General features: G+C 35.8%; 2 protein-coding genes across 2 annotated transcripts in view; both read left to right on the top strand.

The window, feature by feature from the left end:
* Window positions 1-13,077, top strand: part of LOC139135948 (glutamine--tRNA ligase-like) — a 37,496-nt gene extending 24,419 nt beyond the window's left edge. Inside the window, exons 13-21 of the mRNA XM_070703732.1 lie at window positions 2,046-2,138; window positions 2,678-2,815; window positions 3,471-3,558; window positions 5,292-5,435; window positions 6,058-6,162; window positions 8,031-8,251; window positions 8,894-8,960; window positions 9,445-9,570; window positions 11,232-13,077. Coding sequence (XP_070559833.1) covers window positions 2,046-2,138; window positions 2,678-2,815; window positions 3,471-3,558; window positions 5,292-5,435; window positions 6,058-6,162; window positions 8,031-8,251; window positions 8,894-8,960; window positions 9,445-9,570; window positions 11,232-11,282 — 1,033 coding nt within the window. The 3' untranslated portion in view covers window positions 11,283-13,077. The remainder of the gene's footprint in view (window positions 1-2,045; window positions 2,139-2,677; window positions 2,816-3,470; window positions 3,559-5,291; window positions 5,436-6,057; window positions 6,163-8,030; window positions 8,252-8,893; window positions 8,961-9,444; window positions 9,571-11,231) is intronic.
* A 3,714-nt stretch (window positions 13,078-16,791) lies between these two features.
* Window positions 16,792-18,245, top strand: LOC139135950 (uncharacterized). The gene has a single exon (XM_070703734.1). The coding sequence runs from the start codon at window positions 16,921-16,923 to the stop codon at window positions 18,091-18,093; it is 1,173 nt and encodes a 390-aa protein (XP_070559835.1). The 5' UTR covers window positions 16,792-16,920; the 3' UTR covers window positions 18,094-18,245.
* Window positions 18,246-19,067: the final 822 nt, after the last annotated feature.

Raw genomic sequence — 19,067 nt, 5'->3', positions numbered from 1 at the left:
TATGTGATACGATCCAATATGGCTGCCATTCGGCCATTTTGTTACGATTTTTTCATGTACAGAACCATTATACTCAGGCATATCTCAACCGATTTTATTCAAAGTTGGTACAAGGACATTAACCTATGTCATACATATGTAGGTCAATTTGTTTTATGATATGATCCAATATGGCTGCATGGCAGCCATTTCATTACAATTATTTCATGTCCTTAGCCAAAACTTGAGCACGTCTCAACTGATTTTATTCACCAATTTTATGCAAACTTTGTACAAGGACATTGACTTATGTCATGCATATGCACATTGATTTGTTTTGTGATACAATCCAATATGGCCGCCTTGTGGCCATTTTTCCCGATTTTTTCATGTCTGGAACCATAACTCAGACATGTATCAAGTGAATTTATTCAAAGTTGGTACAAGGACATTGATTTATTTATCTGTATGTATGTGGATTGGTTTCACGAGATGGTCCAATATGGCCACATGGTAGCAATTTTGTTATGGTTGTTTCATGTCGAGAGCCATAACTCTGGCAAGTCTCAACTGATCTTATCCAAAGTTGGTACATGAACATTGATATACTTGTTGATTTTTTAAACAGTAAGATCAAATATCGCTGCATGGTGGTGATTTTGTTACAGTTTTCTAATGTACAGAGCCGTAACTCAGACATATTTCCACCAGTATCATTCAAAGTTGGTACAAGGACATCGACCTATTTCATACATATGCTCGTCAATTTGTTTCACGTCATGTAGCAGTAACATGTCAATTATTGAAGTTTCGTAAGTAGGCTAATATGTCAAGAAATTACTACATCAAATTCATGAAACTTTGTGCAGATGTTAAGCTCACATTGCTTTAACATTGAAAAAGACATTTATCAGTGTCATTTTAATTAATTTGTAATTGCATAAGTAATGGACTTACCTAATTAGAGTGATATAGCCACAAATTAATACAACGTCAAATTTGATGAAACTTGATACAGATGTTGATCTCATAGTTTTGTAAATACTGCATCAAACTTTATGAAATATGGTACCAGTGATAATCTGTTAAGTGTTAGGATTGTATGCAAAAATGTTTTGCAACATCCTGTTGATTAATTCCTAGTTGACTCATTTTATGAACTTTAGGATGGTGCCTACATTGGTTTTATGTTTTCATCACCATGGATCTCATTCTTGGCCATTGAGCGCCATCTCTATCAAAGTATTTTTATCACAAACCTAATTAATGAAGAGGACTCTATCCTCTCTGAGGACATGTAATCAATGTACCCATTAACAAGTGGGGACTGTGTCATCAACGATGACTTGTTTCTGTTGCAGTGTTTTTGGTGAAAGAAATGAGTCTTGCAAACATTACAAGACTTGTCTGAGTCACTTAACTGAAGAAGAACTTGCAGAAAACAAGTGTTGTCTACCTTCCCAAACAATTTAATTTAAGTAACAGTCATGCACACTTCATGTAAAATTGATATCAACAGTCAGGGACCGTCCCAAAGTACATAGTTTGTGTTTTTGTGTGAGTGGTTCCAATTACAGGACTGCACCGCCAACCACAAATACAACATAGTTGATTCCAAATGAAGTCTGGGTTCCAGTATTCATATGCAAATATAAATATTTGTTTTAAAAAGGTTGATGCAATATTCAGAAATCATCCTCACAGGAATGGTGAATTCGGTAGTTTGGAGCCAGCAGTGTTGTTACTTAAACTGTAAATATTACATATCAAAATGTCAACCCACAAAAGCTGCAGCTACAATTAATGCAGGACTGAGTGTGCCAAGAAATCCCACAAAAATTGTCTGAACTCCTGTTGGCAACAGCCAATATTGTGTCCATGTGTTGCAAATGTAGTCTGTATAAGTTACAAATTCACAAATTATATGAGAAATTATATTGAGAAAATTACGGAGCCAGTTTTTCCTAGTCACAATATATCATCACCGCCAGTGTTTTCTGTGTAATGGCAGCACTGTCAGATCTAACAATGACAAAATTCTGCTGTTTAAAATTTCTCCTGTACAGGTGTATTTATCCCACCTATGACTACACGCATTGTTTATGTGATTCCATAGAACACATTACTCATTCACTGTGTACCAAGGAATTTCAATCAAGGTAAGCCACCACTTCATCTCAGTTCCAGATAATTGTTTCTCACAAATCCCCCAGTTGCACAAAAACAGTTATTTTTGAGAGAGTTTCACATTGTCATATACTTTTATAAATCATGTAAATTATGTAATTGGTATTGATAGACTAATTAGAGGCATTGGTTTTTGCAATGGTTTGCATTTAATGAAGAAATTCGCAGTATGAAAACTTGAGTAAATTCAATGGCTAGGAAAATGTCCAAATGTATTCCGTGTTTTGGACATTATGATGTCCAAGTCATTGCTCCCCACCTCCCCATCAGATAAAACATTACGATGAACTCTTGCAAAAGTGAAAGAATAGCTGACAAATTCATGCAAGGAAATGGGTCTGATTATGCAAAGATTCATCAAAATAAAATGATGTTGAATGTTTTCAGTTTTTGCATCACACTGCATATTTCATGTGAAGTATATGTGTATGGTATTTGCTTCAATATACCTGTAAGTGTAAGGCTGTACATGCACCTAATGGCTTGCATTTTATTTTCCATTTTTCATCAGACGGTCTTCCTACTACTGGTTATGCAATGCTCTTGATGTCTACTGTCCTGTTCAGTGGGAGTATGGCAGACTCAATATCTCCTACACTGTGGTGTCAAAGAGAAAAATAGGAAAATTGATAACTCAGGGTATAGTAAGGTAAAATTTGAAACTCTTCAACATGTCAGGCTGTAGAGTAGCCCAACATCTGAGTAGCTATTTATAATGGCTATTTATCAGCCGAATGCGTTGTGAATCTACTTTTCTGTGAGTATGCCCTCTAGAGTTTGAAATCAGAAAGAGTTTAACTTTGTGTGATAACGCCCTCTTAAGTTTGGAATCATACAGAGAACAAGCTTCTGCTCTCTGCAACTGGATAACTAATATAGCCGCGTTGTGTATATCTCTCTGAAATGTAAGTCAATAGGTTTCTTGATATGACATGTGTACATATTTATGCCATCATTCAATACAAAAGACAACTTCTTTACATCAAAAATGAAAATAGACAAGAAGTGGCTAAGCCAACACCATTGTGATGTAACTTCTTTGATTTATGTGGAACATGTTTTCATTTTATTATCCCTCTTAGTTAATGGCAATAGATGCTTGTTATAGCACCTATGTCGCACTCACATCGTGATATTTAGATCCTTTGATTCAGATTTTGGAGCCTGTTTCGTAAGTTTGGTCTGGTATGTCCGATTTCCATAGTGCCCCAAGAAGGTACAGTGGGGTTTGTCCAAAAATTGTCTTTTCATAAATGTCTTTGTGTTTAACACACTATTGACAGGCTTTGTTGTCAATGTTTCAGAGACTGGGATGATCCAAGGTTGTTTACATTGACAGCACTTCGTCGTCGTGGTTTCCCAAAGGATGCTATTAACATCTTCTGTGCAAAGGTCAGTCAGTGTATATTAAGGTGAAGTACTACGAATTATGTCAAAATTAAGTTGTGGTGTCATTTTCTTGAAACTTTGCACAAATATTCTTGGAAGTTGTGCAAGTGCAAAAATAAAATAAAAAATGGGGGTCACCACGCTCGTTTCCATGGAAACGGACGTTAAAATGGCGTCGTTAGAAATAAATAAAAATGACATAATTCACTTTAACTAAAGAAAACAATTATAAAAAGCTTAGCAAATGAGTTAATTTTAATAAATACCAAGACTTAAGATCCATATCTATCGAATGTATAGTTTTCATGATGTTCTTACAGAAATTTTTACATAAGTATCGATTACAAAATGACGATATCGAAACTATATCACTACATAATTTTCGAACTTTCTTCCTGTCGTTTTGAATGGTGTCATTTTGACCAAACTTGGCGAATAAAATCCTGACATAATACCATTTAGTTTACACTTTTAATAAAAGGGTGTCACCACGCTACTTTTTACAATATCCCCAGGTGAATGGGTAATATGCGCCATGTAAATGGGAGAGAAATGTTAATTTTTCGCTCATATTGAATAAAAACCAGCTTCCTAGGGGTCAAAATATGACAAGGTTATAGGTCACATGTATTTCTAAGAGACTGGGTCAAAAAATTAGGTAAAAGCGCAATTACAACAATGACAGGTGATGTTAAATACATGCGCTACAAAGTAACCCATTTGCGACAGGCTGGAGTTAAATCTGCGCAGAAACGTTCTAAAGCGTGTGCGCGTCCGAATTCGTCGGCCTTTACCTTAACTACCCCAGCCTGTGTCAAAGGTCAGTCAGTGTATATTAACTACCCCAGCCTGTGTTTATTATTTATCAGAGTTGTTTTTACCACCAGTGAGGAAGAAGATGCAACCATGGCTACCAAGTCAAAAGAGTCTTTCAGTCATTTACCTGTATTTCCAGATCATAACAACAACAATTCTGTTGTTCTGTAAGTTTTTAGTCAGAGTCTGAGCCAGACTGTTCCCGCCCGGCTTTTAACAGTGTCTCATTGTATCTGAACTGATTTCATTCCAAACTTGGCACAAAGATAATGTGATACTATAGGGCCAGCATATGCTCGTTAGTTCATTTTCATTTATAAAGGTTTCCCTATGATCTTTTGTTGTTAACAACACCATAACAAATACATCACCACAACAATGAATCACATACTGAACATCAAGCGGAGGAGCAAATCAGTTCCCACAGCATATATCTATCGGTTGCATTATCAGAACAAATGAGACATGAATTTTAGAAAAGTTGTGAGTGGAAACTGAAATGTTTGACATCTTTTCATTGCAAATAGCAAAGTATAAGTTCTCTGGGAATAATCACAGCCTGTTGAACAAGTTCGCTGGCATATTGAATCAAGTGGTCGTTGGTTTGATGGAGTTCATTAGAGTTTAGGTCTCTTATCCAAAACCTAGTGAAATATTTAAATATGGCATAGACTATGTTAAACTCAACAATGTCTGTTGTAAAGATAACCTTCTAAGTGCTTATTTTACCAAAATTGAGCTTTAGGTATTGTCATTATATCTAATGATCTGCTATATTGTTTATTACCAGTATTCCATATTCTACTCCAATCTATATTTTAATTTTTGAAAATTTTACAATCAGTTGCTGTTGAACTCTCCCTTTTTGAATAGTCCATGTTTAATGCTTTACTCACATCACTTTGTCTCGGTACATGCAGGTTGGTGTGACCATGGCTCAAGTTACAATTGACCCTTCAATGTTAGAATCCTGTGTTCGTGATGTCCTGAACAACACAGCGCCCAGAGCGATGGCAGTACTGTCAGCAATCAAAGTCACCATTACCAACTTCCCAGCTGATGCTGTAAGTAGCAGTTTGGTAAAGTTTTCAAATTGCAATTTCCATGTTTGAGATTATTTTCTTAAATGTTTGTGCCGTAACCAGATTTTGAATATCAGTGAAAACAGGCAATTATCTGTTTATTATATGCAAAGAACACAACATGATTAAAATCCTATCATTGCTGACATTTGCATCAATGCTGCATTTTCAAACTATTATTCAGAGTTGGCTTTCAGAAATGTTGGGATATTCTTTAAAAATGACTTTCAATTAAACTAAAGTAGCCATATAATGATTCATTTTGATGGCGTTCAGTTCGATTATTCAAAAGTTTCATCAAAATATGATATTACTAGCACCATTGTAATCATTGAAAGGTTCTTAAAGATTATAATTTCTTTGTGAACATAATAAATGGAATAGCCTAATGATTAATGAATACCATAAAGAATTACAGCTCTTCTGTTGGTGGTATATCTTTGATGCAATGGATGTTGAATTGCTTAGTAGTTAATATTAGTTAGGGTTTGGTAGTCGTAAAATCACTATTGTCAGCATTAGACATCCGGCTATATTTAGTGTACATGATTTGAAATGCAATCCATTCCAAGTGTATGAACATTTTTTTCCCTTTTCGTCCCAGCCAAGAGAAATCAGTGTTCCAAATATCCCACATGACAGTGGTGCTGGTACCCATAATGTACCATTTGATGCCACTCTCTACATAGACCAGTCTGACTTCAAAGAGGTATGGTAACAATCATTTTGTTTTTTCACATTGTAAATAGTTTGAATAAACTTAGCAGATAACAATCACCGCTGATAATTACCCCACTTGTCTTTAATCCATCCTGTATTTCAAATTACCAGTATCCATTGCTTGGTTTTTTCAGTGTCACCAACCCATTTTGATTTCACTATTTTTGAAACAAAAAGCTTTGTTTGCTGTATCTGGTAATTAGTTTTCCAGTATCTAATTCCATTCATAAAATAACTTTTCTTGACTTACTCCTGAAGTCACATTGGAATGACATCATAGTCACAACTTGTCAACACAGATTGCATGTCTGTAATGTCTGACATTATTGTTCAGCAACTGAATGTAATTTTACTTGGAATTCATTTGTCACAGAGTTAATTGAGTTTGCAAGACTAAAACTTTGTGTTTCAATCTACCTTAGGGGAAAAAAGAAAATGTCCTTTGAAATATTGCCACAAAGATTTATTTCTCATCGCCTGGTTTTGTTACATTAATGCACCTGATAGGTTGTTTGGCATAATACTAAGATTTTTAAAAGACCAGTAATGCTAACTTTTAATGATTTATTTCATTATTCTAATTTTTTATGTCCATTGTAAGTTCTTATTCTACTCCCAAAAGAATGTTGAAAAATTCACTTTTTAGCTTGTCAACATAGCTACTACAATTGTAAAATGCATTGTTATTGTTTACATTTGATTTCTAGTCCAGACCAGAATTCAATTGTCAACAATAACAACGCAATTTACACAAGTAAAGGCTGAGTTGACAAGCTGAATACTGTATATATCAACATGCTTTGGGAGTAGAACAAGAAATTATGATTGATATTGAAACAAAAATAGTGAAAAGATCATCAAAAGTTAGCATTACTGGCCCTGGAAGAATCAGAAGAAATAAGAACATTGAAGAATATCTAACGCTACAAGAATGTAAAATGTAGTGGTTAGATCCCCACTGAATCTCACAATTATTAATCAGGTACATGACAGACACTGATTCTGAACAATTGAGATGGCAAGGATGTATAAAGACTGTCCAGGGTGGAAGGACAAATTCTCAAACTTCCATTATGCTTTCCATTATGGCTTTGAGGGTTAATGCTGTGTCTACAAGTCAACATAATGCAACTTAGTGTTTTCTTAGCAAGAGTCAGACTGTATTTGAAGCCGTTCATTCCACAGTGGCTGCCATTGACAAAGCATTGATAAGCTATGATGTCATCAAATTTGCATGACAATGATTTGACGTCATCACTGAAAATCAAGTGGGAATTAGCAGTCACTTTCACACATTGTTTGTCAGGTGTCTGTGGCAGAAATGCATTAGTGCGGCTGGTACTATAGACGTTTTCATGTCAACCCTTGCCAAATGCAAAATAATCAATATTGATTCGACATGTTTAAGTAAAGTCAAGACTAGATTTGTCTGGTTGTGAATGGGAGGCAGTTTCTTCTTCGTGAAAGGACAGTCTGAATCTGGATGCAAAAGAAATTTTAGATACACTTGTAATTAATATATATCCAGGTTTTTCCATTGATTATAATGATCAATTATGAACAATAATTATCAATCAGAAAAGACTACATTGTTATGTCAATTTTTCCCATTTCCCAAATATAACTCTTTGATTTGCATAGTCTCCACTTTACTTTAGTGAGGAATGATAAATTGGCAAACGTTACCAGGGTTCTAGCATTTGTGAAGAGTTCCTTCTGATATACAAAAGTAATCCTTTCAGGGCCAGCAGAAACTGTGCAGAAACCTTATTGTACAATCCTACACACCAAATGTAAGTTAAATAGTTTTGTTGTCATGGTTGTCATCATGAATAATTTGTGCTTTTTGTTTTCCAGACTGCTGACAAGAGTTTCCGCCGATTGACAAAAGATCAGTCGGTCGGTCTGAAACACGTCGGCTACGTCATCAAAGTTGATGAAATAATCAAGAATGCAGATGGCAAAATAACTGAATTAAGAGTGACGTGTGAACCTCTGGATGAACAAAACAAACCTAAGGGTTTCATTCACTGGGTCTGCAAGCCAGTTACCTGTGAAGTCAGACTTTATGACAGACTGTGAGTGTAGAATTATCGTATTAGGAAGTTTTGCCCTCACAAATAAAACTTTATGTTTTGTTTGTTTTGCTTTTTTCCCATAAAAAAACACAGAATGTACAATAGTCATACATATCTATGCTCTCTTCAAATTTGTTCAAAATCTTTTGAAGGTATGCTAAGAAAGACAAAATGAAAGGGCAAAAAACAAAATCACAGTTTCCTTACTTTTTCTCCAAGTTTTAGAAGGGCTGCATCTGACTTTGGCAGATTTTGCCAGTCTATTATTGCAGGTCAGTCACACATAATATGTTTAATAAGGAGATAGAGTCATGGAAATGCCATCAAGGAAAGTGAATGTAAAGTTGTCCAATCTATAAGGAAGATTATGTTGCCCATGATTCTTATGTTGTGCCATGAACAGGCATGTGCATCTTATTCATATAATTTTTTGCAATTATTTTGTCCAAAATAATGGATTGTACATCAAGTGACTGATTTATATGACTCAGTAGAACAGGTACAGGAGAAACACATAGCAAACTTCGTTGAAAACTGAACAGCAATAATGTCATCAATTTCTAAACATTTGCATTTACTTGTTCAAAAGAAGGTGTAGTACTATTAACTGTAAAATATGTTGTATGTGGCATTTTCTGACAGGTTCAAGCACGCAAATCCAGAAGACAGTAATGTCGTACCTGGTGGCTTTTTGACAGATATCAACCAGGTAAGTGATTTCAGCTTAAGTTGAATTCAAGGTCAACGATACATGACTTTTCCGTCATACAATTGTTACAGTTTAAGGTAGTACACACCTCAAAAGTGAAAGTTTTACACTTTCGCAAAAACTTTCCTCAATGAAAAATCGAGATCACTGTGCAAAGTTAGGTTCTAGAGAAATTTACTTAAAATTTACTGATGTTTGAATTTGAAGACTGCCATCCCATTGTCAAGTCCATGGGAAAAAATGAAACTTTTGAGTTTCGAAAAATTAACATGATGAAAATTTTTCTTACTCCAAGATATTTTTAAAACTAGCCCATACAAGTTGTAAATCAAAAAAGAATTGTAAAAATTTGAGAGTCGGTATTTTTGTCCCTGAGATGCAACCTATCTTAATAATATCTTACAACATCAATCATACAAACATTTTCAGTTCTTAACAACAATGTTTGTGGGATTTCAATGACATGTTCTTGTCTTTGGAACAGGACACACTTACCGTCATCTATGATGCACTTGTTGACCAATCAGTGAAAGGAGCTAAAGTCTATGATAAATACCAGTTTGAAAGAATTGGTTATTTCTCCATTGATCCAGACTCTACATCGGATCACGTAAGTAACCAAAGGGCTTGTGACATTTAGTGTGTGGCCTTTATAGGTGTGCAAAGGAATGCTACGTGACATGAAAATCAGACAAGTGGCACGTTGCATTTCAATTAAGTACACCTAAAACTTGCATTTATTACTCATTTGATTAAATAAATACTGCTTTGAACTCTCCATGTAGCTGCCATGGCATTACATGTTGAAGTGAAAAATTGAATGTGAATCTGAAATTAGCTTTCATAGAATTTCTTCTGAATGTGCAAGTCTGAAACTATGTGAATGAAGCAGGGTAGGATGCTGAAATTGTTACATGCCTGGATACAGTGAAATCAATGACGTTTTGAAGATTTCCCTTAAATCTGAATTATGGAAAGATTACATACTGTTCCAGTTCATTGTTAATTTCTGACATTGTCGTGTTAATGGTTTCAGGATGTCTTGATGCAGTGTGACATTGACACAATCATGTATTTCAAAGAACCTGTGAAAACCAAAGGTAGCAGGTCAAGTTTGATGTAAATTTCCATTGAAATGAATATTTTTCGACAATAGCCTTTTCTTCCTCAGTAGTGTTGACTTTGAACAGAATTCATCCAATCAGTTCACATTCACTGATGAGGCATTTCAACCAATCACAATACATCTTCTCATGAGAAGCTTACCCTGAACAGTTCAGCCATTTCGTGAACACTTGTCGTTGCCACCTGACAGTGTAGTGTTTTGAGACCAAGCTTTGAAAACAACCAAGAGTCAAGTTAGGTCCTTTGTGCTGTAAATGTCTCTTTGTATCCAAGGTCAAGGGTCAACACATTGCCAGGTTTTTGAATCATAACATTGATATGCAACCCTTGACTTAACAAAAGAGTCGTTTGACAAATTGCTGACAGGTTCAGTAATTGTCTGATATCTTTGGAACACCTGTTGGAATGTTTGGCAGTCACTGCACTATAATAGACATCACAGCGAAATGTTTTTCTTCCGTCTGTGGTTACAGTGCTATATTTATGCAGTGAACAACGTAGATATGTCACCAGTGTATGGTAACAGTTAACTAATATTCTCCCTACTGTGGGAATTATGTTTGCTGAAAACTGCTTTAGTCTCCAGCAGTTTACGTCCCTGCAGCTGAGTTTTTAAATCAACATTTATGTTGGAGACACAAAATAACTGGTGTTGACTTGCATCAAATGTAATTTAATATTTGCAGCAGCTCACAAGTTGTCATAAGGGATTTTTGCAGTGTAATCTGATATCTGTTGATTTATTCTTGGCTTGAATGAAGACATTAACAAAGAGGTTTTATCATAGCTAGCTGATAGAAAATTCAAGTGCTTTCATGAAAATGTTTATCATTTATCGAATCAGATTTGTCAATTTTATTGCCAACTTAACCCTAACAAAGATGTTACATTGAAATTATTTTGGGAGAAGTCTCACAGAAATTCCATTAGACCCATGATGTTTTGCAGGTAACTGTGAACCTCCTCCTATCATGTATGTTATACCATACTTCCTCATAGAAATCCTACAGTGTTTCCTTTTTGACAATTAGTTATTTTAGTCCCATGGTAATTCCACAGGATTCCTAGCAGATGTATATTTGTAAGAGCAAGTTAGATCAGAAAGAGAAAGTGCAATAATGTATGTTTCTATTTTTTTTTTTTCAGTTGGTGTTCAACAGAACTGTCACTCTGAAAGAAGACGCAGCCAAGAGTTAATGACTCACAGAGTCAAATCTACCAATCTGCAATCTCTCCCCTGAGTACACCATGAGGATAGATTCATTCTGGTCGACTTGATTTAGATTCAATGCCATCACAAAGCATTTAATTTGTCCAATACCCTTGTCCTATTTCCATCTGTTCATAGTCCCCATGTTATTTGGCCTTAAGTAATGAGAAGAGACAATGGCAAGCCACTGCTCTATTGCATCTTCTCTTTAGTTGTGGCCATACGTTGTATGCAATTGTATACTATTTTAGGGTCTATGAAGCTATGAAAATGTCTCAAGCAGAAATAGTGAAATGTAATGGGCCGAGGCATCACAAATTTTTGCGTCCGAACTATCTACTCTTCAGATCTAGCTATCCTGGTGAAGCAGTGTGATGTCATGATAAATAATAAATACACAACCACCTAGCAGGATTCAGAACCACCAGATTGGAATTACCATAGTGCTGGTAGTCCTTGGGACTTAGTATCATAATGAATGGTTAGTGTACACACATGTTCCTCAATCAAGATATAGTAGTCTTATTGAATGGCATACAATTTTGGCCTTGGTCCTTGATAATACCTGCACTTTCCTAGCTTTTCTTAATATTCATCGACAAATTCCTTTGTCCGTATTTAAAAGATAATAATATTTTTGTGACAAGCTAGTATTTTCCCCTTACCTCACATGAAAGTGCAACACAATATCAGTCTGAAATAGAGAAAAATTAGTGAAATTCAGTATGCAATATGAAAGTGTTGTTTCAGATTCCTACCCATTATCAGTGGATTATTGTATTTTACTGCAATTTTTCCCCTCTATCATCATGTCACATTGTAAATGTTCAATAAATGCACATTTTCGAGTTCACTTAGAGACATATTAAGGTAGTTCGCACCTCAAAAATGAAAGACCTCAACTTTTGCTCAAACTTTCCTCAAGCAAACTTCAACCATTCTCTTTCAAAATCAAGGGGGTCACCATGCAAATCATTGGTACCAGAGAAATAAATTCCCAAATATTTATTGATATTTGAAATTCAAAATGGCTGCCAGCCCTGTATTATCTCCATGGCGAGAATGAAAATCCTGATTTTCACAAAACTGAGCCGGTGACTTTACTCCATAGCTTCAAAATGAGCCTTAACAAGTGGTAGACTAAAAAGAATATTGTGAAAGAGAGAGAGTTTGAATATCTGTCCCCAAGGCACATTGTATTTTAATTGTCACAAATAAGTGAAATACTATGTCCTTGTTGTATCTCGCAAAGCATCTTCACATTGTGATTGATGTTATGATGTAACTACAGCAGGTGAACTGTGGGAATAGCTTGTCTATTAAAACCTGGTGCTATTAGTGTCATCTTGCTGGCATGTGCAGCAATCAGAGTGGTTTTTGAAGCCTGTAAGAAATCTTCAATGCATTACAGATAGTTGTTGGAAGAGTGTTGTTCAGACTGCAGACCCTATTCTTTATATATCACCCAACTTTACCGTCGAGAAACAGTTAGGGCCAAACCATTGTGGTCAAAGGGTAAAAGGCTTTCACCATCTTGGTTTGTCCTAACATTATCTCCTGTCACTTGCCAGGAACACTCGTTGTAGTTTATTGTCCAAGAAAGGTCAATATTGCTCATTTTATCGCAATTTTTTGTCATAATAACTAATCAGAGAAATAAATAAAAAAAAGGAATTTGTACCTTTTATCTCTAAATGAAATCTTGAATTTTGATTCTGTAGAATGTGTATGTCTAGAACTACATGTAGTCTTTGGTTACAATAAATTTATACTTGCCATCAATGTGCATAGTATAGTAATGTTTTTTTCCAATATACTGTTATAAAGGGACAACATGGCTCTTTTTGGAGCTTTGTTATGAATTTTGTTTGATATGAAAAGTATGTGTTGGTGTTTGTCTTCTTGAAACATGCTGAAATACTGGTCAGCTGTACACAACCTTAAACAGGAACTTCCAGAACCATGGGCACACATAGAGGGATTACTGGTGACGCAGCCATTTGCATACACTGGGCGGGAGTTTTAAGTTCTCATAGCATCTCTTTGACTGTATGATAAATTTGAATGATCGTGATCAGCACTTTATCGACAGATGCAAAGAGGTGTCAAATGGTCGTACAGGGAATGCATTTTGAAACATATGCGTTCTCCGACAAAAGACAGAACATTTTTTCAGTTTATTTTTGACTCAAGTCTAGTCGCTATATATTCGCTATATATATGAACGCCTGAAATAATGGCTAAATCATGGGATTCTGGGACCAAACACAGCACGTCTGATCAGTAGCGTGGCTTTTTTACATTTGTATAGATTTACGATAAGCTGGCTTTTATAGGGGAAGTTCCTGTTTAACTCTTCAATGTTACAAGAGCCCAATAATTTGAAGTTGAACAGTGCTGTACAATGCCATTGCAAAATGAAATCATGACTGTCTAATCATGGTCTAATATTTCAGTATCTGATATGACTCGTGGGATGTCTTATGTAAATGCTGATTGAAAAGGTGTGAAGCTATGAGTATCATGGACTACTGTTTAGGGTGAGCGGCAATGTACAGTTGAAACAATTTCTCCAAGCACTCTATCCTTTCCTTTGTTTTCAAAGTCACACATCTCAGCACAGGAAATGGTTCACACCTTTGTGAGACAATGCACCATTCATACACACTGTACACTAAAGTGGCTCTCTTTGTCTTGTTTGAGACCATGCCTCCTTGTGATAGTTAACCTTTGAGATAAGGATCTACCAGACCATGTAAATTAGTGAGAAGTGACATCATAGTGTACCAGATTCTTTGAAATGGCATGCAAATCTCACAGCTGAGGTTCAGAGTGGTGTAAACCAGTCCACAGTCCCTCTATCAAGAGGGACTGTGACCAGTCCAACAATTTTGCACATTAATTTTGAAATCTAATATCTCTGTTTATGATACACAAAGGCATGACCTTTCGTATTTTCCCAGTAATTGTTTAGGGGAAAATGCTGCCTCCTTGGCACCCTGTCAAATGTTACTTATATCGTTGAAAGCTGAGAAAACTGAAAAAACACAAATGAAAAGCTGAAAAAACTCAAATGCATATTTATTCAATCATGAATTTTGTGGAATTTGTTCACTTTTTTGTCACAACATAGACCCTCTATGGTCACAACAAGTTTTTAAATAAATCGTCATATTGACTTCTTTCAACATTGTGAGAAAAGGATTATTGTCTCAGGTTTATTTCAAGCTTGACTCAAAATAAGTTTTGCAGTTAGTAGAAGTCACCCTGTTCTTGTTCATACTGTTTTTTATTGATCAATGTGCTTTGGAGAAACGGACTACTCTGAAAGTTTTATCTCCATAGCTGGAAGAACAAGTGAATGCCGATGAAAATATCAACCCAATTCTGAACTAAACAGCTAGTTTTTATACTAATTACAGTCATTCCGAGTAAGTCATACAAATTCATCATATTATTTATTCAAATTCTTATTTTATGATAGTATATCAATGTAACTGTGTAGTGACAATTGACAAGCTGTTGTTTTTAGCAAACGACAAGCTTCCAAATCCCAAGTGGAAGATACTGAATAGCGCCCCCTTGTGTTTTGATTAAGAAAGGGGATTTGAGGAAAATTTATCAGGGGATCGAATCGCATGCTGTAACTACTGCTGTAGTGGTCTTCTTAGTTTTCTGATTGCACTTTTTTTCTCATAATGTCACTATTATATAGAAAATGTAAAACCCTCATGAGCCTTACCTTTGTCCTTCCGTTTCTCTTTGAAAAATTAATTTTAACAAAGAATGTAACCTTTGTGTGTGTCAAAAAACTTTAATATTTAAAACGTTTATTTACCTGAAGTTACGAAGTTTTAACCTGCAAAAGGTCAATCTTTGTCAACTTCATGAAAAGCATACCTATTACTGATAAATTGATTTCACCAATGTTGCTTCCATCCTAAATTTAAGACAACATGATCTTTACTTTCATAGTATTTGAAATGTTTTATTAGTAAGTGATAAATCATGACTACCTCAAAAATATTTGAACAATTATTTCATGTATTAAATTATGTTTTCAGGTTGCTCCCAAGGTAAGGGCTTCAGTAGTATTGTTCTGTTGTGTAAATCTTTCAATGGCCATGCAAAATGTGTTTGCAATTTGTAGATAAGAATCAAGGGTAGAGAATCTAAGATATTAAGCACAAACATAATATTTTCTATATCAAAAGACATTATCTAGTCAGACAGGCAACTTCTCATTGAGCCAAAGTTTAAAGTAATATTTGAATTTATGGTAAGGACCGGCATCTCACCTGGCGAATACATCTTAGATTTTGTGCCACACTAGCAAAAGCAAAGCACTGTATCATTAAGGCATACATTGACAGTGTTCTCTTAATGATAAATAGTTATGTCAAAGAGAATGTTCAATTACAGATATCATGGTCAGATGCAGGCATGCAAAATCATAAGTTCCACCAAAATAAAACATTTCCCTCCCTAAGCCAACAGTTCAAACTTCAAAACACAATTATGGTATGTAAGAATATAAAAACACGATTGGAACTAATTTGGGATAATTGGATCTTCATATTTTTCAAATTTCTCAAAAATGTTAGGTGCCCTAGAGCTGAATGTCTCTATATTACAAATTACTCATAAAAACAAGTATGTAACGTAAAAAGAAAAGCAGATGAGCTTACATTTGCAGATTTTAAAGACATTACTTCATCATCCATTTATCCCAAATTAGTTCCAGTCGTGTTTAAATTGTACTACTAGTGATAAAACCATTATTGAGTTTAAGGGAACCAATTTATTGAACACCATGGTGTTAATGTTATCAAGTTTAGTCTAATAGACTGAGCAGGAGCAGCCAAACTTTTAGCCCTGCACACCGTTCTGTGTGTACCTGGCGTTATAACACCGGGAACGCAGGGCTACCAAACTCTGTGAAATTGGGGGGTGTTATGTAGGTCATTCCCCCCACACTCATCATGACCTGAGTTCAATTAGTCTAGAACATTCTCAAGGTCACTGCCCTTGATGACCTCACAACCTTGAATTCAATTAGTCATGTTTGGAATGTTCTGGAAAGTTGATTAGTTGTGTAAGGGAGATAATTTTAGAACAGTAATTAGCATGTCAATAAAAGTTCTAGATTGTTCTTATATGCCTTTATAAAAGGGACGTGCTCAGCTTCCAGTCAGACTTTTGGGATCGTGTCTCTTGTGTGTTACTAAACTCCAGCAGTAGTCATTCTCAAGACTTTTCAAGACCTTCACTGTCAACGCTGGATTTATACTGTGGTCTTTGTGCAGCTTCAAGCCTGCAAGCCAAAGGACTGTTCATTCATCCAACTGACTGTTACAACTCTGAGACTGGAGCTTTGCCGTCCCAGCTGAGATAAGTAGTCTGTACACTTTAAAGCTTGTATCCTATCCCTAACTTAGCAATTAGTTTTATTTTCGTAATAAATTTTGTTTAAACGTTAACTGCTGAGTTCACCCTTTTGTTCGTTTTCTCTGCACGTAACAAATTGGGGGCTCGTCCGGGAGTACGAATATTTTGAGCCGTTTGACAACATTTTGACAGCCTTTTCAAAACTACTGTATACTTTGAACTCAGCGAAATTTAATCATGGCGGAATTTAAACCAGAGGAAATGGATGACCTTGATCAGGACACATTTGATTCCCTCAGAAAAGACGACCTCATTGCACTGGCCAATTTCCTTAAAGTAGAAGTCAAAAGATCTATGCGCAAGAGGGAAATACAGTACCGTATTGCCAAACATCTAGTTGATTTAGGCCAATTTGAGGAATCCACCCTGAAAGATTATGAGCCCGAGTCTACCTCTGAACTCAGAAAATTAGAATTAGAATTGCAGACAAATTTGGAGATCAAGAAACTAGAATTACAAATGGAAAAAGAGAGACAGGCATTAGAAAAAGAAAAAATACAAATGCAGTTAGAAATGGAAGAAAGACAGAGAGAGAAAGATAGGCAGGAAAGATTAGAAATGAAACGTTTAGAGCTTGGACAGTCAGGAAAATCCTTCCCTTCACACGGTTTTGACATCACTAAGCATTTCAGGTTAGTTCCCCCTTTCCAAGAAAAGGATGTTGATAAATATTTCCTTCATTTTGAGAAAATTGCTCAGAGTCTGGATTGGCCTAAGGAGTCCTGGTCTATGCTTTTGCAGAGTGCTTTGGTGGGTAAAGCCAGAGAAATTTACATTCAGTTGTCAGTAGAGCAGGCTTCAGATTATGATTCTGTGAAGGAATTAATTCTCAAGGGCTATGAATTGGTGCCTGAAGCTTACCGTCAGAAATTTAGGGATTGTGAGAAGGTAAAAGATCAAACTTATGTTGAATTTGCTCGAACAAAAGAACAACTGTTTGATCGTTGGTGTTCTTCTGAAAAGGTCAGTCAGAATTATGACAAATTACGACAACTTGTTTTGATTGAGGAATTTAAAAGGTGCATCCGGAGTGACATCAAGACGTTTATCAATGAACAAAAGGCAGATACATTGGAGGTTGCTGCACGTTTGGCCGATGATTATTCGTTGACCCACAAATCTTCATTTCTCAGCAAACCATCCCAGTCCTTTTCTACAGAAACAATGCAGGTAAATTTAACTCCTCCTTTTCATCCAAGAATTTTTCAAAGGACAGTAGAAAATCAAATGACAACAGTTCACAGAGTTCAAGTAACACTTCCACATCATCAAATCCCAAGTCTCAATCTCCTTCTGACAAACAGTTCGGTACACTTTCTTGTAATTATTGTAAGAAAGACGGCCATTTAATGTCAGAGTGTTTCAAATTGAAAAGAAAACGTGAAGGTCAAAGTGGTCAAAGTGGATCTAAGCCAACCGGCTTTATTTCTTCATCAACTCAATTAGAGTCTAATAATGTGTGCAACACATTTTCTGAGGTTAAACCCCTCTTATCCCCAATTAATGAGGTCAAGGTCAATTCTTCTCAGATAGCATTATGGGTATTTTCGAGCCATTTATTCATAATGGTTTTATATCACTTTCTAGTGATTTCTCTTCCGCTACCCCTGTCAAAATTTTAAGAGATACCGGGGCTTCCCAGTCTCTTTTGTTGGCAGATACCCTGCCGTTTTCTGAAAAGTCATTTTCAGGTTCTAAAGTTCTTATTAAGGGGGTAGATTGTAATGACTACATTCCTGTTCCTCTCCATAATGTCTATTTGTCTTCGGACTTTGTTTCTGGACCTGTGACTTTAGGTATTAGGCCTTTTTTGCCTTTTGAAGGGATTCACCTTCTTCTTGGAAACGACCTTGCTGGGGACAAGGTCATTACTAATCCACTTGTGACTGATAATCCTAGTTTAGATCAGGATCCAGAGCCAATTGAACAAGAGATACCCGATTTATTTCCTTCATGTGCCATTACTCGAGCCATGTCAAAGAAAACTTCTGAGAATCAAAATACTCTCAAAAATAATGTCACAGATGTTGACTTAAATGACACCTTTCTCAGTCAGGTGTTTGACACGGATCATTCCGTTATCCCTCGTGGATTTGAAACTTCCAGTAAAACTTCTGCTGACCAAAGTCAGACATTTTCTAGATCAAATCTCATTGCAGAACAACACAAAGACCCAGATATTTTGTCTTTGTTTGACAGGGTAGATGATGAAGGTAAAACTTCAGATAGCTCTGTTTCCTATTATACAAAATCTGGTATTCTCATGCGTAAATGGAGACCTCCAGATGTTTTGGTTGATGACGATTGGGCTATAAAACATCAAA

This window comes from Ptychodera flava, chromosome 6, assembly GCF_041260155.1.
Source record: "Ptychodera flava strain L36383 chromosome 6, AS_Pfla_20210202, whole genome shotgun sequence".
Taxonomy (NCBI): Eukaryota; Metazoa; Hemichordata; class Enteropneusta; family Ptychoderidae; genus Ptychodera; species Ptychodera flava.
This window is presented reverse-complemented; position numbering and strand designations above follow the sequence as displayed.

Excerpts from the sequence above, each read along its gene's own strand:
- LOC139135950 (XM_070703734.1), top strand. The coding sequence starts at position 16,921 with ATGGCGGAATTTAAACCAGAGGAAATGGATGACCTTGATCAGGACACA.